The sequence below is a fragment of the Gymnoscopelus braueri genome, assembly GCF_963280865.1.
Source record: "Gymnoscopelus braueri genome assembly, chromosome: 2".
NCBI classification, from domain to species: Eukaryota; Metazoa; Chordata; class Actinopteri; order Myctophiformes; family Myctophidae; genus Gymnoscopelus; species Gymnoscopelus braueri.
In genome coordinates this window covers 25,946,641-25,974,169 of record NC_137604.1, presented here as the reverse complement: position 1 = coordinate 25,974,169, position 27,529 = coordinate 25,946,641, and the positions used below count along the sequence as shown (strand labels likewise).

The 27,529-nt window shown below is 40.8% G+C and overlaps 3 protein-coding genes across 4 annotated transcripts; 1 reads left to right on the top strand and 2 right to left on the bottom strand.

The window, feature by feature from the left end:
* Window positions 1-378: 378 nt before the first annotated feature.
* LOC308097136 (recombining binding protein suppressor of hairless-like) lies at window positions 379-12,958 on the bottom strand. Of its 2 annotated transcripts, none has more exons than XM_080444739.1 (11): window positions 12,875-12,958; window positions 11,381-11,419; window positions 11,021-11,116; window positions 9,796-9,961; window positions 7,646-7,826; window positions 7,195-7,332; window positions 6,856-6,968; window positions 6,278-6,418; window positions 5,514-5,669; window positions 4,864-4,967; window positions 379-3,975 (listed from the first exon to the last, which is right to left on the bottom strand). In XM_080444739.1, the coding sequence occupies exons 1-11, from the start codon at window positions 12,892-12,894 to the stop codon at window positions 3,621-3,623; spliced, it is 1,509 nt and encodes a 502-aa protein (XP_080300865.1). In that variant the 5' UTR covers window positions 12,895-12,958; the 3' UTR covers window positions 379-3,620. The 2 variants fall into 2 exon arrangements, with proteins under 2 accessions (XP_080300865.1, XP_080300866.1); XM_080444740.1 differs by having other exon boundaries at window positions 7,652-7,826.
* A 1,643-nt stretch (window positions 12,959-14,601) lies between these two features.
* On the bottom strand, window positions 14,602-24,267 carry hgsnat (heparan-alpha-glucosaminide N-acetyltransferase). The gene is made up of 18 exons (XM_080444729.1): window positions 24,100-24,267; window positions 22,537-22,661; window positions 21,757-21,893; window positions 21,378-21,496; window positions 21,212-21,281; window positions 20,708-20,777; window positions 20,324-20,427; window positions 19,895-19,971; window positions 19,752-19,782; window positions 18,783-18,943; window positions 18,478-18,593; window positions 17,962-18,083; window positions 16,980-17,106; window positions 16,673-16,759; window positions 16,455-16,532; window positions 16,203-16,273; window positions 15,730-15,842; window positions 14,602-15,629 (listed from the first exon to the last, which is right to left on the bottom strand). Exons 1-18 carry the CDS (start codon window positions 24,197-24,199, stop codon window positions 15,448-15,450), a joined length of 1,890 nt encoding a protein of 629 aa, XP_080300855.1. The 5' UTR covers window positions 24,200-24,267; the 3' UTR covers window positions 14,602-15,447.
* A 701-nt stretch (window positions 24,268-24,968) lies between these two features.
* Window positions 24,969-27,436, top strand: LOC308097167 (dynactin subunit 6-like). Its single transcript, XM_080444806.1, has 7 exons — window positions 24,969-25,033; window positions 25,722-25,786; window positions 25,923-26,028; window positions 26,224-26,312; window positions 26,428-26,475; window positions 26,628-26,770; window positions 27,187-27,436. Exons 1-7 carry the CDS (start codon window positions 25,005-25,007, stop codon window positions 27,289-27,291), a joined length of 585 nt encoding a protein of 194 aa, XP_080300932.1. The 5' UTR covers window positions 24,969-25,004; the 3' UTR covers window positions 27,292-27,436.
* The last annotated feature ends 93 nt before the right edge of the window (window positions 27,437-27,529 follow it).

Sequence of the window (27,529 nt, the reverse complement as noted above, 5' to 3'; positions counted from 1 at the left end):
TGTGTGCATGCACCATCTCCAGGGCTATCTTTGAGATTACATTTAGTGAACTATTAGGTTTAACCTCAGAGGACAAGCAACACGCGCACAGACACAGAGTCATGGGAACAGTAGGCTTACACAGTATCAGCTTTCTCTCTTGCAAGTCTAAATATAAAAGTGGGGCCAGTCTTGACCCCCTACCCTGCAGAGCATGTGCAGTTGACAAATGTCCATCAAGACCTCAGTGGGGGCCAAGCTCGGCTGTGGGGGGCGCAGTCCAGAGGACTGGAATAAAAACAGACTGGGCTTTCTTGAAAAGCAAAACAACTGCTGACACTTTGAAGTGAAAACCTGTCAGAATACCAACATAAAAGAAACACCAAAAAAAAACACAGATATGCCAACTTCAGCTTTCTTTTTTTAATTCATGACATTTCATTGAAGAACACCGGGCAGACTGATTCACTTGTAGAGGGACTTGAGAAGATGGCAGATGGCAGGATGAGGGAGACAAGACAAAGAAAGGAGAGAGATTTATAAGCCCTTTGTTGTATGATGGTCATTGGTCACACATTATCCAAAATAGAAGATGTACAAGCTCATAGCGTGTTGCTGTGTCGTACGGTGAAGTATACATCAGACTTAGAGAGGAGACATGATTAAGGCAGGTAAAGCTGCCTGGATGAAAACATTAACTTTTTTGGCATGTTAAAATGAAGCTGACTTATTATAAACCTGGTTCTGGAGAACACTGGCGTTTCAAAATCAGAGAATTTAAAAACAAAAATCTAAGCTGCCGAGATCCATAGCAATTAAGGAGACTGAAATAGTGAAGGATCCAATTACTTTGAGCCGAGGCAATCACACCAGTTGTTATTCAGGAGCCGCAATAAAACCATCTCAAGATTTTAGAAATGGACTGAGGATTTCCCCAGAGTGCCAGTAACTCAAAAACATGCACATCCCGGGCACCTCTGAAGGGCCAGCTTTGGGCCCAGGCTAGAATCTTGTTAGAAGAATGAGAAGTGTGTCCTTCAACCCTTTGTGATAGTTCTGTAAAACCCAATGCTGGGTAATCACAAGTGACAACTGCATTAACCTCGTAGCAGGACATACATGAGGACAAGAAAATTATAAGAAAAGGTGAGAATGCATGCAAAGGGCTAGCATTAAAACATTATAGTGGTCAATGTAACAGAGCTCTAGGGGATAAAGCACATGACCGATGATACCAACGTGAGCGGAAATGTTCCTCCTTAAACCACAGCTCTCAAGCCAGCTCTAGATTTTCAGCTTATTATGGTTAGTCCAAATGTGAATCCAGAAAAAAAACAAAAAAAACACACGTTCTAAATGTTGCAGTAACCTATTTCTACAGCAACACAGTAACTATCCCTTTTCATTGTATTACAGCACCAGTGATAAAAAAAAGGTATAATGAACCCATTTGAGGTTATCACAGTAAAACTGATGTTAATTTAACTCAAGAGTCTGCATATGTAACCAAATGGACCAGAGTTAAGTTAACACCAATGATTTTACAGAGTAGAGCTCATGATGTAAATACATAGCTGAGTAATAGTAGATGTACTTTGTAGCATTTTAGGCATGTTCAGTATGTCCTAAAAAACAAACTGATTCCCTCATTGACATTTAAAATACCAACTGGCAGTAAGCAAGCCACACTAAGACATTCATGACTTTAGTGTAAATATGTAGCTACACTGTGAGAAACAAGAGCAGGATGAACTCTCTCACTTTAAGTAGTGGTTTTTAAGGCAACACAATTTAAATGACACATGGTAGTATTTCTGACACCCCCACCTTACAGGTCCATTTTTACATCGTCAAGTTGAACACTCAGGATTTGAGCGTGTAGACTTGAGAGAACATAATGTGGAGGTATCAAATTCTGCATAGGGCACTTACTGGATCATGCTGAGTCAAGACCCACGAGGGACGAAGGTCACCTCAACAGCACGACTGAAGCCATTTTAGTGTTTCGGCGGTCAGGCCAGCAACACCTTGTTAAATAAAAGAGCCATGGGGGGGGTGGGGGTTGGGGGGCTGGAGCACAGCAGGCTACAAGGCAGAGATGGTGTTAAAGCTCTTCTTCCAACGCTTGACACCAACTCAAATGCTAAGCGTAAGCTCCTCTGAACTGTCGATGCGTGCACAAGAACAGGATGGGTGAGAAAAGGTGGAACGGGCGGAGGGGAGACGCTACACCCTTTCTTTATTCTTTTCTCTCTCTCGGCAAATAAAGTTTTTTTGTCTTTTTTCCCACCCACTGATATTCTGCTGAAACCGCTGAAGCAAGAAGCACTGTCTTCATGTTACAACCATCCGTTTCTGTGCAGGTGATTGGAGAGGGGCCAGGCTTAAATTTGATTGAGTGCTCTGGTACAAAAAAAACTGCAAACTGATTAGATCACAGGCCTTGGTCTCCTGAAATACATTGATGGTGTATTAAACATCATCATACACAATGTACACTACACACATCTTTTTCGTATAAAAGGTCTAGTAAAGGTCAGTTGAGGCCAGGGGCCAGGAAGATCAAAGGCAGCAATGCGGCAAGTCAACGGTATACGTGCAGGCCTGTCTCGACAGTTTAATGGGTGTCCTTCTGTCTATATAGCCTTTTGTTTGTACTACTCTGGAACTAGCCCTTTGTTTGTACTGCTCTGGAACTAGTGAGTTGAAATGTTGTGTCTGTTTAGACAGGGTCTGCATTTAGCTATCCTGTCCTGTCCAACACATCAGAGCAAATGAAAGACCGAGGCATATAAGTGAACGAGACCTCACAATACAGAGACAGCTACTCTTAAGCCGTATTTATACTTAGTTGCGCGACACAGAAAATAGCAGATCTTCAAGCTCGCGTTGCAAGCTTGTAGGTCGGATATTTTCAATCAATGACACCCGCGCACAACTATGGATATAACGCAGGCGTTATGTCTACCTTTCACACCCCACTGAGACCAAAACTCTCAACAAAAGTTACAAATCAATCTATTTGGTAACAAAAGTGAACTTACTATGCGTTATGATACAAAATAAAAATGTGAAAATGTACCTTAGCTAAAGCTTATAAAATACCATACGAATAAAATAATATAATAATAATATTCCTTGGTCCATAGAAACTATGTTACTATTAGAATGTATCCCCCCTACAAGGTTCGCCTTGCACAACAACGATAATTCATCAAGCTGTTCTGCTGTGAAAGCACAGTCCCGATAGAAAGTAAGCATGGTGAAATGATCTTCCAAACCCAGAAAAAATATATAAAAAGTGTCTTTCACAAGAGAGGCTACGGTGAATGTCAGGTGCAAGAGTAGAAGGATGCACCAACTGTGGGCGTCAAATTGTCTGACAGGGGCTGTTGTCGTATCCACAATCATCCACACGAGGGAGCTAGAGTGGAGACAATATATCTGTCTTTGAACTCCAACTCTCTTTTCCCTGTTAAAAACACACCTGCCCTCCCGATGAAGAGTCACTGACTCGGTGTGCCGTCCTTCACAGGTCCATGAGCCTCTTTGGGAAGTACACACACACACGTCGTCTCTCTCGCTCGCTCGCTCACTCATCCATTCATTAATTACACAAACGCAGGCGCAAACACGCATCACTATGAGAGCACGGACATGGCCGACGCCCCCGACGACATACTGCTGGCGGAGTCGCTGGTCGTGTAGGCCCCCTGGCTGTCCCCGAGCCCGCCCAGTGACGATGACGATGACGGAGAGGATGAGGATGCCGGTGATGACGAGGAGGTGCTGTGCGATCGGAGGATGGCCCCCGCGGCGCTGCAGTGGGGCCGGGGGCCCGGCTCGGGGGTGTAGGTGAAGGTGAGCGCGGTGGCGTAGATGATGCCGTCGTTGCGGACCAGCGTGACGGGGACCTGGACCGGCTGTCTCACCCAGCGCCAGCCCTCCCTGAAGGCCGAGATGTCAGGCACCACACACAGCACACTCTCTCCGCACCTGGGGGACATGCATGAGAGATGGTGTGAGTGACACAAACACACAACAAAATATCTAATAGAGTCCTAGACCACCTGATACTGATGATGTGACTATTTTGTCAAGAAGTGCTACCTTTTTTAATCAATTTGAAAAACTTAAAGACTTAATTTCTATTTGAGAAATTTTTATTTAATTTAATGAAGATTTCATGAAGAAGTCATACTGTGTAACTTTTCCAATTAAACAAAATACATTTTTGAAATAATCTTTCACTGGTATGTTTTTCACATTAACCTTTCCAAATAAGTGTGTTTTTTGACAACTTCTCTGAACATTATTAAACCTTTCTGTTCGCGAGTGTTGGCCCCCCAACTCTAGCACCGGAAATGTATTTATTGATGCATTTTACAGTTAATAAATACAGTTTCTGACGACTTGAACCCTGCAGCATTCATTTATGAGTAGTAGGTTCCGTACAGAGACAAGCACTGTAATGACCGGAACGTCGCCAGAGGCGTTGCCAAAAAGAAGAAATGAAAGTTACAGTGTGACTTTAAATGTAAACTGTATATTAGACTACCAAAATGAAAATAACTGAAAATAACTTGACTCTATTTAATTTTATTTAACCACAGTAAAACATTTTCAGAAATAGCTGATCTACAAGCTCACGGCGTGTCTCATCTCGATCTGTGAGCTTGTAGATCTGCCTTATTGAAACGTTTTTAAAAAAAGTTTAAAATCAGGACACAATGGCTGCATAAACTGTCAATACCGATGTTGACAGTAAAGTCACATAATGGCAGAAAGATTGGCCAAACCAATGTATGAGTCAGGCTCTACAACAAAAGGAAAGAAAAACATATGGGCTGACAGACGGACAGAGACAGACTAATAATAACCTACCTGTACATGGTGTCAGCCTCTACATCTCCAAACCAGACTCTGAGGCTAGGGGTGAAGTTCTGTCCCGTCAGCTCCAGCATGGCAACATCGCCTCCCCCATTTAACTAGACAGAGAATGAGAGATGGAAGAACACATTTCTATTTGTCTGTGTACCGTGTTGCGCATCCACTCTCACAAATGAGCCTCAGTCACAGACAGTGTTGCCAGATTCTGTGAGAGAAACAAGCAACTAGGTCTAGGAAAACCAGCCCAAAAGAAGTGACTATTGGCCACATGAGCACTTTAACATATACATCAGCTATTTGAAAATAGCAGATCTACAAGACTCACAACGCGTCGCGATGCAACGCGTTGTGAGCTTGTAGATCGGCTATTTTCAAATACAATCTTGCGGGGAAATTATAATAAGTAGATCTGGCAACCCTGGTCACAGAGGATGTGGTTAGAACAGCAAGGTACTGTTAGTACATGATTAGTTGTGCCGAAGAAAAAACTTCCCATTGTTCTGATGTAAGTAGATCAATAATATGGTAATAATATATCTACAAGAATGTTCGCCTCAGAATAGGGACTCTAGGGTTCAGGTGGTTGAGTGAGATAACATGACACATGTACGTAGATGCAAACGCAGATTGGACAGTGCCATTACCTGTAGGCTCTCCACTACGGGGACAGGTGTGACAGGCGTGGGGACCGGGCCCATGCCCTCATAGAAGGTGTATTCTGCCTTGTCGGTGCTGATGATGGTCCAGGATGCCCCGTCGTTGATCATCTCCTTATTAGCCTCTTTGGGGCAGGGTGTGGCCTGCAGGAGGGTCGAGAACAAAGTCCATCATCATCATTACCTTCTAAAAAAAAATTATTACCTTAAAAAAAAAAATTGTTGTGTACACTAGTCCAACATTGAACTAGAGGCTCTACCGATTTTTCATCATAGGGCCCAGATTCGAGTGCAAAGGAAGGACCGTTTATTCACAGCTTTGACCAGTTATTACACATAAACATTATCCTGTTAATTATTATGGTTATAATTTTCCATTTGTTTACATTTTCTCCATAGTCTTTAAAACGTTACAGAACTTACCTGAATAATTGAGTCATTGTTGTTGATATTATTACATTACAGTCATTTAGCAGATGCTTTTATCCAAAGCGATTTACAATAAGTGCATTCAACATAGGTAGGCAAGAAAACTACTAATCACCAGAAGTCTTAATTGCATTCTCTTCTAAAACAAGCAACTAAGAGTATACCTAGCGCTAAGGTAAAAGTACAATATATCAGCTATACCTACTTTCTTAAACAGAGAGAGCGAGATAGGAGAGATAGGAGACGAGATAGGAGACAAATAGGAAAATCAAATGAGCAAGGGCTAAAACAAATAAGTGTATCAAATACACAGGCGTGCATACCTGGAACTGGATGATCCTCTCCTGAGACAGACAGAGATACATTCGGTCTGTATCTTTAAGGTAGAAGGCACACTTGTGGAGCTGTGACACTGGGTCATCTGCATCCATTAATGCTGTCTGTTTGTCCACTTTACGAATGACCTGTACATGATGTGCACAACGCATGAATGCTTAGGTTGACTTGAGAACACTCATGTGGTATCATTTTCACTCTCTCTCTCTCACACACGATTATTATACTTGTGAGGACATGACTTTTTTACCAAAAAAAGTTGACGTCTTTGACACTAACCCTACTGACTGGTGCTTAGTTGCACGCTTGTGTCACAACATGCCTCAACTAATTATAAATCAGACATAACTCCAACCCCAACCTCTAAAACCTAACCTCTAAATGGCTAATCTTAATAAGAACCTGAATCTTTTCCTTGTAAGACTAACTATTTCTTAACCATAAAACAAAATGAATCATGTGTGAGGACCAGGAAACTTGTCTATTTATCAAATTCTACTATATTTTTGGGAACATGTGGCGCTCACAAGTACGCACACAAACTCATGCACGCACACACACTTACCAGCCTAGGCAGAGCCATGCCGGTAACAGAGCAGACCAATTTGACTGTCTGGCCATAGTGAATGTAGCCATCTCTCACAGCAAACTCCTCTCCCTCAGACTCATCATCCTCCACTAAAAACACAGGCAGAGTACACACAAAAACATGTTACTTCTATACCCTGACCTACCCGTCAATTACAGTAAGAAAGGCAATCTTTACACAACAATGCAAAGGGAAGAAAAGAAAATGGAAAGACGAGGGTGGAGAGGACGATGACTAAAAAGGTCATAATAGTTTATAAATAACAAAAACAAGCTTTAGAAATGCTTAAAAAGAATAGGTGGACGTGGGGCTCACATAGGTGGATGAAGAAAGCCCCCCATTGCTGGGAGCTGGCATGGAAGTTCCCCCCCTCCACGTGGAGATACCTGGTGCTGACCGTCTGGGAGCGCAGACGGTTGAATAAGGCCACCTTGGTCCCTGATGCTATACACACTGGAGAGAGGAGGAACGAGGACACAGGGAGAAGTCAGTCCTAGCCAATAGAGCATGGAGTATGAAAAATGTAAGTGGAGTAGTAGGAAAAAACTATTTCATCAATCTTTAAAAACTAGCAGATACAGATACTTTCAAGGTGATTTTTTTGTGGTGTGCACAATTTACCCGACACAATTTTCTATTTACCTGATAAAACAAATTGTATGGCGAGCTCTACTCTGTACCATACATGCTGTAAGAGACTGTCTCTTTGTGTGTGTGAGTATGTGTGTATATGTGTGTTTGTGTAAATGCACGCCTGTGCTTTCACCCTCACAGTCTGCATTCTTGAGGGATTGCTTCTTCTTGGAGGGCTTGGAGATGACCTTGATCCTCTTGCTGAGGAAGACGCCTATGTCGGAGCTGTTCCCATAGAACATCTTCACCGTCAGCATGAAGTGTTTCCTTTTGTCCGAGTCGCTGATATACAACGTCTTGGCTGTGCAGAAGTGCTGATAGGGAGAGATAAGGGCTTTTTGCATTAGGCCTGGGAAATTAACCGAATTGCCCTAACGAATCGACACGAAAAAGTTCTAACAGATGTTTTTATAATCGGTTACATCGATTAGTCCGATTAACCTTTATGCAGTTATAAGCACTCAGAAGTATTCATAATGCTTTATAAAAATAATCTTAACACATTATGAGCCTATTATAATGACAAAGTCAAGTATCATAATTCTTCATAATTGCTGGTCACTTACAGACTTGGCAAGGATCATAGTGTATTAGAATTCTCATGGTTGTAATACATTATCATCTTATAATGCATTCTAATCGCAGTTTAACACGCTTTATAATGTGATTATAAATCACCATAAGTGGTTATTGGGTGCATTAAGTAAAGTGGAATAAACAGCATTAAATCTATGCAAGAACAACACATGAAGTGTCTGCCTACACCTCCAGGAATGTCATTACTTTACTTAAAGCACCGTAAGATCACGTACAGCACTTATAAGCACACTATAATGCATTGTAACAGTGATTATAATGTATTAAAACCATGTGTATTTTAAAACACTATGATTGTGGGTCACTCACGGACAGTCGACTTTATAAGCCATAATATGGGTGTAATGATTATAAAGCATTTTGAATATTTTGTGTGCTTATAATTACATTTATACAGTGTTATAGGCATATTATAAGGCATTCTATGTATGTACATAATGTATTATAGACATGGGCTTCATATGAAGTGTTACAAAATGTATTAATTAAAATATTATATATATAAGTCCACTTATAATTTGATCTTTGTGTGGCAGCTGCTCTGTCCCTCTAGTTGGCAACCAACCGCTTCATAACTCATGTATATTTATATGTGTCCGACTGTTCGTCACACTGGAGTTTGTGGAGCTGGTACTGAGGCATTTTGTACAAAATGCCTGAAAATGGATGCCAATGTATTAATCATAAGGGTTAATTTTTTATTACAGCCGAAAGAATCAACCATCAGCAACTTGATGCTCTAAATTAGTCCGAAAATATTATTTTACAGGGCTGGCAATTGGACTATTCGTGAACGACATTGTTGTTACAGACAGTGATTCAACTGGGCCAGTACTCATCAGTACAGAGTACCGGTTCTGCACCCTTATTAGCCTCCTTTATTAGCCTCCATTATTATGTACCATCACTTACTGGTGAATCTGCTGTACGCATGTTGGGAAACGCATACATTGTTTTCCTAGCGCTTTAAAGGCTGCCTGTGGCCCCCTTGACTGAGGAAATCCTACAAAATGTATGGTATACTTTATACCAAACTGTCACCCAAGTTTCAAAGTTGGATACAGTGATGAACTGCTACATATGAGACCAAAAGATGTATGTGTGGGACTGGGAACGGATTCATGCTGATGTGGCTTCTACTTAGAATTGTTCCATTCTTCCTGCAAAATCAATAATGGTACCGAGTGCCAAACTTCAAATTCAGAACGTTTAGACACCCAGGGCTTCTGACTATAACCACATTAACAGCACCATATTGACATTCGCTCCATCATAGAACTCTATACGCTGCAGGGCAGGCAGAAAGCTCCTGTGCACATCTGACAAGGTATGAAATGCAAATAAAACAGTGTACAGATTCCTCCTGTTCAGTCCTAGACCTGAAATCAATAGGCTAAGAATGATACTCATCATGTGACATGAACGCATTTTGGGAGCAAGCATGCGTGGCTTGCATGCAGCGACAAAAAGTAATCTGGCCCGCACTAAGTCACATTTTGACCAATCTAGCCCACAACCTCAAATTAATTTGACACCTCTGAAGTTTAACTCCCTTGTATGTAGTAAACAAGAGTAAACTGTGGTCAGCGTGTACACGTGTGTAGTATATGTACCACAACAAATGAGGATTGCAAATAAAACAACAAACTCTATACAGCACTGTGTTGCTATGAATTGTGTACCCACCTTCCCCTCCAGGTTGAGTTGTTGCATCTCCTGCTCACTGTTGCCTATGCCAATGAAGGCACAGGGTTGGGCCTCCTGTTCGGAGCAGCCCTCTCTCTCCATACTCTCCAACTTCTTCTGCCAGCCAGTGCCCATCAGATAGACACAAGGAGGAGGGCAGAAGAACCTGGCACATTGAGAAAGCAGAAGGCCATCCATTTACAATTTAGGCATTTAGCAGACGCTCTTTATCCAGAGAGATTTACAGTAAGCAGGTAAATACGCATACTGTACATCAGTGTTTCCCAAACAATGGGTCAAGGCAATTTTTTTGGGTCGCGACTTGCAAGTAAATATCCCTTTTTTCATATATATATATAATTTCAAAAGATTAACATTTTTAAAAACTAAATCAAAATAAAGGATTTTTTTTTTTAAGTCAAACATTTTTCAAAAGAATTTCATACATTTTCCAAATAATTCAATAAATTCCATACGTTTAAGAAATAAACAATTTAAGAAGTAGTGAAAATAGCCGATCACAACGCACGCGTGAGCTTGTAGATCATCGGCTATTTTCACTAGTATGGGTCACGGGGAGAGACATCAAATTTCTATTTTGGGTCTCGAGCGAAGATGTTTGGGAACCACTGCTGCGCATCATGAGGACATCAATACCAGACCATGGAACAGTGTCCACCTGTCAACCATCAGTTTTGAACCAGACTGGGCCATGTCACCATGTCTGGCAAGTTAGCACAGGATGTCACACAGGCACTATCGTCACGTTACGTACATGTCTATGAATGCACTCCTTGCTCCCAGCATGCATTATTTTACATGTTTGATCATTCTGCTAAGAGACGTCTCCTACTTGCACAGGAGACTGTGATACTCTGCCTTTTTAATACAATTTATGTTGGCATGAGAAAACATACGTTTACATTGCCAAAGCAAGGGTCAAAATATACTAAAAACAGTTTAAGAAAATGGGGAAAGCATATACAGTTGGAGGGGGTACAGCATTGAGTTTTACACACACATTTTACACACATTTGAATAAATTTATATGATATTGTATATCCTGTAATCTGACCTTTTCCAGCTATTCTTACTTTGTAACCGCAAAATAATTTCACCTTCTCTTTTACACCTTAAACTTGTGATGCGACAATAAACCTTCAAGAAGTTGAAGTATCTTCCTCCACAACAAACACCTCTCTCATGCACACACACACACACCAACCTTTTCTCGTTGCCATAAGACTTCTGAGCGACTTTTGCATGTAGTATGAGCACCGTTTGATCATCTTTATCCTTCAAGTAATTCCTCATAGCCTCCCTGTGGGAAAACACACACAGTTACACTTGGATGAGAGCTACACACACACGCGCACACACACACACACACACACACACACACACACACACACACACACACACACACACACACACACACACACACACACACACACACACACACACACACACACACACACACACACACACACACACAGCTGATGTGAACACAACACAACTCTTTTTGAATGGGGGGTCATTTGAAATGAGTTTTTGAGGGATTATTATAACAGTTGTTGATTCTTACCTTGTCAAACGTTGTGGTTGAGGTCGCTCACCAAACTTCCTATAATACAAATAGAATGTTACTTTTCAGTTTGTACGGTAGACATAGTTTCAGTAGGCGGTCATATTGCCAAACTCATATGCACTTTTTTCATGTCAAGGACCCCCAACTTGACACTTATTAGTCTGCGGACCCCCATTTGAAAAGATCTGCCAGGGACCCCCATAAGAGAAGATTTCTACGACTCTAGCAATGATTCTCAACCATTTTAATTTCAAGGACCCCCAGTTTGACATGCATTAGGGCTACGGACCCCCATTTCATGACATTTCTATCTCTGGGACCACAATTTATATTGCAAAATCAATGTTAATTTAATTTCCAAGAGCCCTAAATGGTCAATTTTTGGTTCCATTTGTACACTCTCAGAGTTACAGACCCATAAGGGGCCATTTGGTTGCTATATCTATCCATCATTTAGCTGGGGACCCCCTGGAACTCCCTCAAGGACCCCACTTTGAGAACCAATGGTCTACGTGACTTTGTTGCTAAGCTACAAAAGACATGCATAAAAAATAAAAATAAACAATACACTCATGTACTCCAATGCACCAGAGTTCAGCGCTACTTCAGCATTACTTTAACGTTACTGAACCAGAGGAGCGCTACTTTAGCGTTACTTTTAACGGTTACATAAACTTATTCAAAGCGGGTGGTAAATCGAATGCGATTTAAAGACATCGGACGAATATGTCACACGCAGAATGTTATAAATGATGTGTTTCCCTTGCGTAGGAATCCAGCAGATACATTTATAAGACGTGATGATACCAAGAAGAAGGGTGGCGAGTTGTGGCCAGTGTTGCCAGGTTCTGAGAGAGAAATAAGCAACCAATTCTAGGAAAACAAGCCCAAAAGAAGCAACTTAGGCCACATGAGCACTTTAAACCTACCGTATATGCATCGGCGTTTTGAAAACAGCCGATCTACAAGCACACAATGCGTCGCAACGCGTGGTGAGCTTGTAGATCTGCTATTTTCAAAAACTCTTGCAATAAAATGTGGAATATATATATAATTCTTTTTTAACTTTCTAACGGCACAAATGCTCCCTGTGGCACAATTTACGGACAGAACACTTTCATGAAAATATTTGAGAACCACTGGTTTAATAATAATTAAAACACGTGGAAGCAAGCCTAAATAAGCAAGTACACGTTAGAAACAAGCCGAAAAAAACGCAACCCGCAACTACCAATTTTTACAAGCAACTTTACAGAAAAAAAAGAAGCCCAAAGTCACTTATAATAACCCGACATGGCAACACTGGCTGTGGAGACCTGGCCCAACATTTAGACACAAAGTAAAGTGTGGTGAGGGTCGCGTGGGACGATAAAACACTCCTAAAACACTCCGCTTCAACGCGACAGAATGGCAAACATTACTCAAACGATACATTTAAACTTTTTTTCAAAGAGTTTATGACTTCGTTTTGCTCCGAATTTCAACACTTACCCCGTCACAACGGGCGCCATCTTCCAATAAACTCTCCCAAAAAAAAAAAAGTCCCAACAATCGCGAGATCCCTCCCTCCCCCGTCCCCAGCCCTCAGCCCCTTACCACACAGACTACAGGACAACACACTGAACCAGACTGGAAGAGAGAGAGAGAGAGAGAGAAGGGGGGAGAGAGAGGGGATAGAGTGAAAGAGAGAGAGAGAGACACTGTTGCCAGATTTTGCGAGAGAAATAAGAAGCCAGGTCTATGAAATCAAGCCCAAAAGAAGCGACAATCTACAATAGCTCGGGGGGGAGTCTAAAGTCTGGTCCATAGCTACATGAGCACTTTAAACCTATACATTGGCTATTTGATAATAAGCCGATCTACTCAGCTTGTAGATCTGCTATTTTCAAAAAATATCTTGAAAAGAAAAAGTAAAATATTTGGAATATATATTTGAAAAGAAAAATTCAGAATACATTCATTTGGGCGTCCGTCCTTGACATGCAAATGTTTGAGAACTGGTTTAAACAATAAAAAAAAAGATTGGAAGCCAGCCCAGGTGACTAGAATTTTAAAACAAGACCCAATAAACCGCAACTACCAATATTTACAAGCAACTTTACAGAAAAACAAGCCCAAGTACTTAAAAAACAAGCCCGAAAAAAACGCAACCCGCAACTAACCACTATTACTTTACCGAAAAACAAGCCCAACGTCGCTCATAACAAGCGGACATGGCAACGCTGCATGGGGGTGGGGGGTGTGACGGGGTGACGGGGTGAGAAGAGAGGGAGGAGGGGTGACGGGCTATAGGGCAGACGCCACAACAACAGGCGTGGGAAAGTTCTGATGTCGCGCGAGAGCAGAAAAACTCTCACAATAGACAAGAATAGAGACCGAGCTAACCTGTCGCGAGACGCGGTGATACCCTCATAACCTTTTGTTTTTTTCACAAGGTGCCTCACACTGTAACTGGATTCCCACGCCTTATTGAGCAATAAACCAACTACACCTCTCTCTACACTGACGGTTAGAAAGCACAAGCAGAGGCCACGGAGAAGTATTAACTGAGGTCATGATACTGTTGTTGAGATAAGACATAAAAAACAAATAACTAGATGTCCTACACTCTCCCTCTGGGAAAACAGCAGTGGTGGCAAAAGTACTCATATTTTCTACTTAAAAAAAGTATCAATACTCAAACACTAAAAGCAAAGGTCCGGTAATCAACATTTACTTGAGTAAAAGTACAAAAGTATTGGCATCAAAATATACTTAAAGTACCAAAAGTAAAAGGAGTCATTATGCAGAACACCCTGTTTCACAAGTTATAGCCTGTCTAAAACATGTTTTAAATCTTTTGCAAATAGCAGATTTACAAGCTCACAACGCGTCGCATCGTGACACGTTGTAAGCTTGTAGATCTGCTATTTTCAAATAGCCAAAGTTTAAATAAGGCTGAAGTGGTACATTTATGTTTTGTAATGATAATCAAAATCTACGAAGTAACTAACTAGTAACTAAAGTTTTCGTTTTCGTAACTAACTAGAAACTAAATTGTACTTAAGTACAGTACTTGAGTAAATATACTTGGTTACTTTACACCACTGGAAAGCAGATCTATCGTTTTCATGATACTTTTGGTGACTGAATAAAAACATTAAAGAACTGCCATCACTGCAAAAACTATCCAGATTTAGAAAAACAAGAACAATGTGTGCTTCATACTTTAAGTCAGTTTTATTCAAATTATCCTTTGATGCCCAAATTCAAATGTATAAAATATATACTGCCTTGATAACTGTCAAGGCAGTATTAAATGAGAAATACACTTTCAAACACAGTAATAGAATTTTGATACAAAAGTCATTTACATATGCGTACAACATAGAGCACGTTTTACAGTCATTTTCAAATCATATAAGACATTGGTACAGGGGCAATGGAAAAGCCAAATTAATTGAATATTTATTTTACATTGTATCAATTATAATATGAAGTCTTGGCACTCAACACAAATTGTTTATGTACTACCATGGCAAATGGTAAGTATAAAAAAAAACAGAAGCAGGAATTCAATCACTTTCCTCAACAAAGGGATGGTCTTTATTAGACAGAACACACACACACACACACACACACACACACACACGCGCACACATGCACACAAGCACGCACGCACACACGCACACACTCACACACTCACACACAAACACATACACACTTTTTGGCGGTGGAATGACAAGAAGTAGACACAACTTTTAAATAACACACAGCAATTAATGTCAATCGTACTGCTGCTCAGTGTTCAAATCGACCAGTTCTTCCTGAGTCACGTTCAACCATTTCCAGGAATCAGCTGGTTCCAGTCTAGCATATCTTTGGAGAAAGTGAACACTCAGGTTTATGTTGAGTCTTCCTGGCAGTTATTGAATCTAAGCAGCTATAACAAACAGTATACTGTAGCTACACTACAGTGCCAAAACAAATTCCACTTTCTGTTTTCAAAATGCTTCAGACCACAAATCATAACTACAGTTCGCCTTGTGTCAGAACCTCCCCGGCATTGAGTAGAATTTCTCCTTCTAAATTTTCCAGAAGATGTTCTTCCTGTAAAGCAGGAAGGCGATGAAGACCCAACAGGAAGTAGCGAAGAGATTTTGGGTGAGGTGCTCGCCGTGGGATTGGCTGTTGGCCATGCGCCAACGGAAGGGGAAGTAATTCTCAAACACTTCGTGGCCCACATACACCAGGATAGAGTTCATGCCTGGAACCATGCACACAGGATGGAGAGGTAAGGTTAAGGAACTCACTCTACATTAAAACACAGTAAACATGCCCCATAACAGAAATCACAAGCTGCTCACCAGGGTAGTAGAAGGGAGCCCCTGACCACCAGTTTTTTACATCCACTGTGTAGTATACCAGCACCAGTGCTACATAGGCAAAACAGGCTAGTGTTGTCACATAAGACAGAGACCTGGAAAATAGACAGACATGCAGAGCACAATTGAAGGCATAATCAGCTCCAAAAAAAACAAGTATGACATCATTACTCGGGTAGACAAATATAAACATTTGCACTGGCCACTTGGGAGTTGGGACACAAAGCCAAAAAATCTTATGGCCAAAATTCTAGAAACATATTCTATGTACATTTAGAAATAACCGGCAGTTTCACTACCAAAAACCAGTCATATATTGCATTTAAAAAATATATATATTTATTACAAACTTTACATCTAGCTGTGCATTTATTGGTATGATAAGTCGCTCCCTGTACGAAAAACAACACGTAGTGTCTGCTAATACAAGTCTCTGCTAATACAAGTGGGTTTACCATAGGTTCTTGTTGACAGGAATGAAGCCCTGATCTCTGGAACATAGGGTAAGAACAGCTGATAGGATTCCCTGTGCAACACAAAAAACGCTGTGGCTCAACAAGAGCTGGACACATTTCACAGAAAGTACACCCCTTTGAGAAAAGGCACAGGCTTGCTTTCACACAGCGAGTCAGTATGTTGGAATAGAGATAACAGATGGATTTACACATGAGCTGCACAGATGTGATATAGCAACATAGTCTGCTTACCAGCATGAGACCCCATACAAGGAACCTTGACATTATTTTTGAATGGAGATCTTTGTAGTGTAACATAATCTTTCCTGCCTGGCGGAGCCAAAAACAGAAACACACATCCACAACACAATTAATTCAGTCTGATGGATCCAGAGACCTTAATGATAATCTCCTCTGCTTGAGGAAGATTAAAAAGAGGGAAAGGGGGGGAAAACTGAGAAAACACAAACCTGTAATCCGAGGAAAGCCATGACGATAGAGTTGATACTCCCCAGAACACCCTCTGGGTCATATGGCACGTGACTCGCATAAATTACCTTAATTAGAATGTGAATACAATTGGATTATCCTAGACATATGTAATACAATAATAGTTTATTCTTCCACCTTAGACTTGACTTTGGTTGTGACCAAATAATGTTTAGAATCACTCATTACTGAGTAATGACAAAAAAATTATCTTCAGCTCATCACATCCTCTTATAATTAAGACTAAATTGGTTACAGTGTTTTTGGTTTCTAAAGTTGGTCACTAACCCGGGAGGAAGGGGTCTGGTAGATGTGGTTGACCCCCAGAAGCCAGCGGTCAATGTACCCAGCTGCTCCCCCAGTGCAGTTAGGGTACAGACCCATGTCCCCAATTCCACCTGGACCCAAATAGCCACTGTACAAAAAGAAAGGGGGGGGGTGTGCAAGTCAGTTTCTTCTGCAGTTTCTTCTGCAGGGGTCAGCAGTGGATCATGGCCAAACTCTTTCAAAAAGGTTCATGACAACTTGGTGTTGAATATTTTTCATACTTATCAGAGAGTCAAGGGGAAAACTCTGGCTTACCACGTTTTACATGGTAAAACGTCATGCAGCTTTAGTTGTTTGAAGCTTAGTTTAATCCAAGTTGCATTTGAGTTGCATAGTAGTGTAAATCCCTCTCCAGCACGCCTGAAGCTTGTTTGGAGCTCAGCCGCTAACAGCTCCACACATTTCAACTTTGTGAAAATAAGTTTAATGCAACAGCCAGTGCTTGATTTCAACATCCATTACATTATTGGACATAGATTAGGAAATCTAACGTCTTCACTCTGCAGTGATTCAGGTTTGGTCTTTCATCCACACCCATTTTGCCTTTTTACTGTAGGTTGTTTTTTTCCTCTCACAAATCAACAAGTGTTACTGCTCTGATAGTTAAAGTAGCCAGGCTAGGACTTAGTGGATGAAATGATATCATCCAGCAAGATGATATTATCTAGAGAGCAAACTAAAGAACCTATAAATAATAGCAATCTATTGTGTTGCACATGACTGATTATTTTTGAATTTCTTCGTGTAACTGTCAAGTTTCATACAATTTGTTAGTGAAAAGTGTCATGATTTAAAAGCAGCCTTCTAATCCGGAATGAAGTTAACTGCTGCAAGCATCTCTTATGAAAATACTGTCACTTGCACAATTTCCCTCTTTCGTCACACAAAACGAAACACTTCATGTGCACTCACGCGCATGTGCACACACTCATGTCTGACTCACGTTGGGCAGCCAGGAACAGGGAGTAGGAAGGTAAGGCAAAGCCAGACGCCTTCCAATACGATCACACACACCCAGGCAGGCCAGTAGAGTAGAACCTCACAGCCAGGGTACCACCAAGCATCCTGGGAAATAAAGAGGCAATAACGAGATTGGACTAAACAGTACACACATTTATAAACAAAGCATCTACTGTATCATAAATAAAGTACAAGATTACAGTAAGAATGTCAGAAAATCTGTACCATTTCATTTCATAGCAATAGAAGCTATAGCAATATTCCAATACAAAACCTGTGCTAAGGAAGAACACTTGAGATGGAAAATTAACCACTTTAACCCTGGCATTCCAATTTTGGGCATGTCATTACAAACAAAACAAAATCTAACAAATTAGAAAATGTTTTGAATGTCACACATGGGTTGTGAGCTTGTAGATCGACTATTTTCTGAATTATTTAGGTTTTTTTTGTGGTTAAGTGGTTAAAAGCTTAGGGTAAACAACAGTGGTTGACTGACCATGGGCAGGTTGTCGAGGCGAGCCCTGGCCACCAACACATCCAGACAGGCTACAACCAGGTATGCCCAGGCCAGTCGCTGCAGCACACCTGGGATCCGTAGGTTGTCCCACGACACTGCAGAGGAGAGCAGAGTATGAGCATGCATAGTACCCATTACATTACCCGCAGCCACAAGCAAACACACGCACGCACACGCCTATACAGGCACGCTCTCTGTAACACAAGCACACGCAGTATAAGACAGGGGAATGTGTCTGATATCGATACACTGCTATAGAAGTGTGCATGTGTGGCTGTGCTCACAGGGTCCCTGGCAGTAGTTAGGGTTGATGATGATGACTCCTATGATGAAGAGCTGCAGACTCCTCCACACAGTCTTCCATAGTAAAGTGGCTCGAGATGTGCCTCTGTGCAGCACCGAGTTGACTGAGAGGGCTATTGACGTCCCCATTATAAACACAAACCTTCGGGGGTGGGGTGGGGTGAAACACAGGGGAGGGAGAAGTGAGGAGAGAGTGAAAGGGGGATAGAAAGTGTGAAAAGAGAGAGGAAATGGGATACTCACACAGTGGGCAGAGCAGAGCCCTTGGTAAGGCCTGATCTTACTTTTGCGCGACCATGTAACCGGGAGGGTCCACGTTCAGCAGACAAAGTTCTACACATTCTACAGTTTGGTGTCCGTAGACGCGCTGTTCAAGAGCAACATTAACATGGGCTGCACTCAATACAAAGCACAACCCAATGGACTGAAGGAGCTGTGCCCTGGCAAGAGGCCTTTGTGAGGTCTATTGTCCTAGTTAATTCTATTTAGTGACAATTATTTCTGTGCTTTACAGATATACCCTGAAGACCTCAGATACAACAAATCATCAAGTAATCTTTTTTATTCAGGTTTGTATTCTGTTCTGCTTGTATATCATTAACCTGCCAACGAACAGCACTATAAGTTCAAGTCCTTTATTTAATGTCACATAATATACAGTAATACAGCAGTCCATTTTTCCCCCTAGTAGGCTACATGTGCAGTCAGTGTAGTTGTCCGCACTTTAAGTATGCGCAATCACAAAATCTGGCATGCACGTGCCTGTAGCATGGGTCAGAGAAGGTGATGAACTTTATGTGATGCAGAGTTGCGGACCCTTGCCTCCAAGTAGACGCGGCAAGTATACATTGGCCTATACAGTAGCTCAATAACTCTAGCACAAAGTAACCTATTCATTAGTGCTGAATTAAAACTGGGGGAGCATAAAAAGAAGCAGGAAGTGAACCTACCAAGGGAAGACCAGGTCAGCTACAGTAAGGCCTGTACAGAGACAAATAGAGATAACGGAATTGCCCATCAATTCCACAAATAACCACTTCCGACATGAAGAATTGGTGATAGGGTTTGAAAGAACCGAGAGAGTTGTGCTCACCATTCCAGCTCTCGTGCTTGAAGAACCAGTACCGTCCTCCTCCATAATTCACAAACACCATGATGACCAAGGAGATTCTGAGAGGAAATAAGCATTACACAAAATGTCTTTATCCATTCAGTTTGACCATTATGCCAGATAATGTAAGTGAGGTACATGGACATGCAGTGTACCAATCAAGAAGAAAATAAAGGGTTTAAAAGATATGACCAAAAAATTCCCTTCACAGGTCTACATCATGCAAGTAAGATAATCTACCTACAAACAATTACTGAATTAGTGTTTCTCCATGGATGGTGGCTCACAGAAAACCTTCCTTTAAACTCAGTGGTCCACAGGCTCATTTCTCAATATATCACAGTCAATGCAGTAATCCATTCAGTATCTTTAAACAAGCCGAGAAGAGCTGGAGAGAGGAGAGGGGCCTACCCTCGAAAAGTGTCCAAGGAACGTAGCCTCTTACTGGGGGTGGGTGGTGGAGGGAGGATAGTATCATGAACTACATCCACTGATCTTCCTGGGGGGCCCAGCTCCTGAGAGATGGGATAGAAACGATCAATCCTATTTTGTTGCTTCTCAACTAAAACTAAAGAAATAATAAAGAAATAAACCATGTACAGGAGGACAGTCTTTAGTTAGCCTATGTATTTAAATAGTGATGGACATGACCATAACATGACTTCATGGTTATTCCTCCATTAAAGTATGTACATGTAGCATGCTATCTTTTTGTTCTAATTCCAGAAACATCCCAGTCTAAATCATGTTTTACTTGTGTAATCATGAGAATGCCCACCACACAAACATACTCACAGAGTTGATGAGCCTCTCGGTCTCCATGGTGTTGCCCAATCGGAAGAGGGCACTTTTCACCACATCCAGCCTGGAAATAATCAGTCAATTACTACAATCTTCAGTTTCTACTCATTACACAGTAATAGTGCCAAGCAGGGGGTCTCAATTACAATGCTGTAAAGTGTGAGTGACTATAGCATTGTGCTCAAATGCAATCAAAATGAACGCCAAAAACACATTCATTTCATATATGTTTTTAACTTTGCACCCTGCTCTTCTGTGACTGAGCTAATCTTTGTATGACATTTACAGTATGTAAAAAACTAACAAAAGAACTATAAATTAATTCATAAAGTTGAGAACCACTGCAATGGTATCAGTCCACACTGAAACACAGTTTATATAGTACATACTAAACAAGAACAGTGCTCATGCCATGCTTTCAAGTGAAATGCTTTTAACGACAGCAACGCCTCTGTATATATAAGAAATATGAATAAAATAAATAAAAACTGTGTTTACCCCAATATTGTACCTCCGATGGCAGATACAATGGCCAGGCCAGTGAGCAAGAGGAAGGCTATCAAGATAGCTGAGGGGTAAATGTGGTCCATGGATTGAATATACAGTATATTTTGTAGTAGGCAGCAGGTGTTAATGTGTCAGAGAGAGAAAGAGAGAGACTCACGTATGTAGCTGTTAACAGGTTCTGATTCGGTCACCAAGGAGCAGTTAACAATTGCGGGGTCATTCAGATTTTTAACCCACAATGAGTAGTTACCATACTCCCCAAAGTGGAATGGAACCCTGAGTGAAAAGATCAAAACCGTGACACACACACACACACGCACACGCACACAAACACAGGATTGAGTATAAATACTTAACTAACTTACTCAGCATGTTTATTATGTATTTATTTCAATTTGGCAACATGTGACATGGGCATTATTTACCTTGAAGTATTTAAAATATTTAGCAGGATATTGGATTAAAAAAATATATTTCTGTATCAAATTAAATCATTTATATGCTGACATAAAATGAACCATGTTCAGAGTACGTACGTGCACAGCTCCAGGCTGATAGGGGAGCTGTTGAGCTGCAGTTTAATGCCATGCTGTGTTCCCACAATGAAGTCCGCTGAGCTGGCCATGCCAGGACCTGGCACTGCAGGCACCACCCCTAGAGACTGGTACAAACACTGGCACACACACACGCGCGCGCACACAAAACACACACACACACACACACACACACACACACACACACACACACACACACACACACACACACACACACACACACACACACACACACACACACACACACACACACACACACACACACACACACACACACACACTTTATGCTCAAAACAATAGCAGTAACAACAATACCATATTAAAACAAATCCAATATGCCAAGAATCTATTTGAGAAGAAACGTGTGTGTGGGGGGTATAGACCAACAATTATTACAATTATTACATAATCAAATTAATCTGTTGAAAATGTTCATACATTTTCATAAGTAGCGGAAATAGCAGATCTACATGCTCACAACGCCTTGGGATGCGACATGCAAGCTTGTAGATCGGTCATTTCTAGTATAAATGTATTAAATATGGCCTATTTTGGCCTTAGTACATTATCAGTAGCCTAAAAGGCAAACAGAAATTTAATTTTGTTTTCATATGTTCCAATATTCAATCCCCAAAAACATTGGGAGTGTGTGTGTGTGTGTGTGTGTCTGTGTCTGTGTCTGTGTGTGTGTGTGTGTGTGTGTGTGTGTGTGTGTGTGTGTGTGTGTGTGTGTGTGTGGTGGACCGTGGACGGCGGTCTTACCTGATAGCAGTGGTCTGATATCCATGACACGACCAACTCAGTGCCTAGTTCATTGTTTACTGTCAGAAAAGCTTCATCCATCTTCGGGACTACAGACTTTTGTTGATGACGATGAGGATGACCCACTGAAACAGAGGCAAAACACACACTGTGCAATGCAATCTATTTGATCATCAGATTTATATAATCCACCAGAAACATACATTGAGAATAAAATTAAAGAGACAACGACAATAATAGCCATATTCAACCTCTCCAGTAGAAAACCACACCCAAATGTCCAGCCACTGTTTACAATACACCCTTCTTGCCATTAATTAGCAGGGCATCCATCCATAGTATCCATGTATGGGATGGACTAAAGTAAACAAGCATAGCCTGGTGCTACTGTAGCTTGCATGCTCCAGTGCTGTCATAAATGTAAAGACAGAAATTTACCTTAGCGTTTCAATCGCCTTTTCAGGGTTTTACTTCGTAATTCCCATCTGCTGTCAAGTCAAGCTGCAACTTACCTTAATGCTTCTGATTCAAGTCTAAAGAGCAACTTGCTGTTTATTCCATCTTACTAAGCACTGCAGCAGGCAAGCAGTAAGCAGTAATAACTGGCCTGGCTGACGGAAGGCATGTGAGTGTGGGGGGGGGGGGGGGGGTGAGTTGTGCCTGCTGCATCACACCGGTGTCACATGTTCCAGCAATCCACTTCAAGAGGATAAAGTAACTCCCTGGGAGGGAATTTCAAACCCTGAGGTTCATTCTATTTGAACTGACTGCTTGATCCCTTCACTTTTGCCATCCTACGTCTACTAACATCACATGCTGCTGGAGTCTGGAGGGTTCAATATGGATAAATGAACCCCCTCTGTCTCCCTGGTATTTAAACTGGAAGTGTTAACTTGTGTAGCCGAACCTGCAAGTTGACATCAATGAAAACTATAACGAGATAAGCAGTGGTGTAAAGTAACTAAGTACATTTACTGTATATAAGTATAATTTTGAGATTTTTTTTACTTTACTGGAGTATTTCCAATTTTCAGTACTTTACTACTACTACTTCTACTCCACTAATCTCAGAGGCTAATATTCTTTTACTCCACTACAATTATTTGAAAGCTTTAGTTACTAGTTATTTTGTAGATTTTGATTATTATTACAAAACATACATTAACCACTTCAGCCCTGTATACATTTCGGCCATTTGAAAATAGCCGATCTACAAGCTCACAATGCATTGCAGCAGATCTGTTATTTTCAAAATATTTTGTATACATTTCATACACTTGAAAACTTGTGAAACGGGACATTCTGCATAACGAGTATACGTTCTACTTTAGGTACTTTAAGTACATTTTGGTACCAATACCTTTGTACTAAAAGGTATATTTTTAATTCTGGACTTTCAATTTAAACAGAGTATTTCTACATTGAAGTATTGATACTTTTACTTAAGTAAAACATGCGAGTATTTTTTCCCACCACTGGAGATAGGTGCAAACTGGCTAGCTGTGTAGAACCAGCAGTCTAATGGACATGTTGTTGTTGTTGTGCTGCTGCCAACAGACTTACACGAAGACATGTCAGCTGTCAGAGGAGCCACGCAAACCGTTACAAACACACCAACCACTGCCAGACAAAGCAGCTCATAGTTCTTCTTTGGTTGAGCCATTTTGGCACCACGGTCCTCCCCTGCTCCCTCTCTTCTCCCCGCGTCCCAACACTCCTCTTTTTGTTCTGTCTCTGGTCTATCTTTTTTCATAATAACACACTTCCCCCCTTGTTTTGACACGGTACAGGCAGTAGTACTGGCTGGGGTCAATTCACTCTGCAGGTTGTTCATCCGGTCTGGGTCTAGAACGGAAACGGAAACGGTGTGTTCATCTATGTGTTTGGTGCATGTTGCCGGATACAGTAAGCGGGCTCTAGACCGGATCAGAGCACAGAGCAGTAAATAGAAAGCAGGCTTTCCACAGGTACTGCACAAAGTCCCTGGGGAAGCCCGGTGACGCAATGTTATAGTGGGAGAGAGAAGGGACAAAATACAGTTTAACTGTCCCTGTCTAGAGACCATAGACTGTAAAAACTAAGTACATTTAAATTTGTCAGTACTTTTACTTCTATTCCACTACATCTCAGAGGCAAATATTATATTTTTACTCCACTAAAATGATTTGAAACTTTAGTTCCTAGCTACCTTGTAGATTAACCACTTCGGCCATTTGAAAATAGCAGATTTACACAAGATCTACAAGCAAGTCAATTTTGAATTCCGGACATTTACTTGTAATGGAGTATTTCTACATTGCAGTATTGATACTTTTACTTAGGTAAAAATGTGAGTACTTTTTCACCACTGATATTATATTATATTATATAAAGCTATGTCGCATGCGCAGACGTAGCCATCTCCAGGACTCCAAATCGATTGTCGAGTGAGCGGATCAGCGGAAGTAAGGAGTTTCAGAGCTTCCATCATGGCTGATAAACAAAGTGTTCAGAAAAGGTAATGAAGGCCAAAGAAAAGTTATTTAACATTAACATATGAACATCCTGTAGAATAAAGAATAGAGTGGAACTGAAAAGCAATGACGACGAGCCGTTTGCCATCTTAAACGTATATGTAACGCGTGCGCTGGCAAAAACAACAATGTTTTTATCCGTGGTGGAAAAAGTACTCGAATGTTTTACTTAAGTCAAAGTATCAATACTGCAGTGTAGAAATACTCTGTTACAAGTAAAAGTCCGGAATTCAAAATGCACTTGAGTAGAAGTACAAAAGTATTGGTATCAAAATATACTCAAAAGTAAAAGTACTCATTATGCAGTAGGTCCCATTTCACAAGTTTCCGAATGTATAAAATGTCTAAAAATCTTTTGATGTTGATCTGCTATTTTCAAATGGGTGAAATGTATAGGGCTGAAGTGGCTAATGCATGTTTTGTAATCAAAATCTACAAAGTAACTAGTAGTTTTCAAATAATTGTAGTGGAGTAAAAGTATAATATTTGTCTCTGAGATGTAGTGGAGTAGAAGTAAAAGTACTGAAAATGAATTACAGTAAAGTCAAAATGCCTCAAAATTGTACTTGAGTACAGTACTTGAGAGTAAATGTACTTAGTTACTTTACACCACTGGTTTTTATTATTATTGTTATTGTATTATTACTCAACATTACTTGCTTCTTCTTTCAGCGTCAAAATCGCTGCTGGAGCAGTGGTGTGTGTTGAATGTGAAATTCGAGGAGATGTCTCTATTGGTAAGATGGTCACACACTATGAATGTTTTCACTTTCAGGACCCTCTACAGGAACTCACAGGTTGGCATAGATTGAACATTATACAGTGCTTTTAATGAAGGATCTTTGTTTATCTGTGTGTGTGTGTTTTGACCAGGCTCGAGGACGGTGGTCCATCCCAAAGCTCGCATCATTGCAGAGGCAGGACCCATTGTGATTGGAGAGGGCAACTTGATAGAGGAGCAAGCTCTCATAATTAATAGGTTATTATAGAAATCATCATTTCTGTTTATGGATTGTACGCTGTAAAATAATTTAACTCTGTCTACAAGTGGAACCAAATGGACTTGTAACGGTTCCATTTGTAGACTCTCAAGAGTTACCTGTCTGTAAAATGTCCATTTGGTCCCATTTGTACAAAAGTCTTCACACAATCATTTGTCTGGTACCTCCAACAGTTACCCAGAGAACATCACACCAGATTCAGAGGGAGTGGAGCCCAAGACGATGACCATTGGCATAAACAACGTATTTGAAGTAGGATGTGGTATCCTTTGACTGGTCTGAAAAGAGTAACGGTGAATCAAAGCCATTATAGACCTGGTATGTATATGCTGTACCTAACGTATGTACCATTGACTTGGCCTTAACCTCCTCTTCAGTATCACAAGCCATGAAACTTGGTGACAACAATGTTATTGAATCTAAAGGTGAGATGGCCTATTTGCATCTATGTTTTTTAGGCTGTTTGGTGTCAGTCACTGCCTAAGATTAAATATTCTGCTAAATGCAATATATATTGGAGCCATGTTAACTACTTTGTACTGTGCTATATCAAATGTGCTCTGCTCTTGTTGTCCAGCCGACGTCGGGAGGAATGTGATCCTAACTAGTGGCTGTATCATCGGCGCTTTCTGCCAGGTGAACACCTGCGAGGTCATACCGGAGAATACAGTCATTTACGGTTCTGGCTGTATGAGACGAGTACAGACCGAGAGACCGCAGGTACATAGCTGTGTTTTGTTATATTGAAACCTGTGTTGTGTGTACATGCACTATTGTGAAATAAGGTGAGGCAGCTCTGGACTAGACAAGATTACGTTTATGGTTAATATACAGTATAATCTTGCAAACCACTGGACTGATCAGCGCAAAATTTCTTGTTAACGCTGCCAGTAGGCCAATTAAGTAATGTCTGACATTTTAGTTTAGATAATTTCACTATCGTTCATTGTTCAGTTATTACCCATTGTCTTATTGTGCCAACCAGCAAAATTAACAAATAATATTCCTGGATGAAAGAATGGAAACACAAGATTTTTGGAAATGGATAATGCCTCTTGAATAGTTCAAAAGGTATAAAATGAAGAAAAGCACCACTTCTGCATTATTATTTATGCATTTGTTTGTCTTTTTTTCAGCCCCAGACTCTTCAGCTCGACTTTCTGATGAAGATCTTGCCCAACTACCACCACTTAAAGAAAACGGTCAAAACCAGCCACAGTACAAGCCAACCTAATAATTGATCAACTTGCTAGAAGGGCTGAAACGGTTTTAATTTATAAAAGTATAGCCTTGTTTGCACTAGTGTTTTGTGTTTTGTATTTGCCTATACATTTTCCTACTTTCACTCTTCTTATATTACTTAAATAAATTCTAACTTGTTAAGAGAGCAGTGAATGGTTGTGATGACTACTTGCACTTAAATTGTAATAGTATTATAAGTAGACCTAAACTGTAATGACAGTACCCTTTTAAGACATG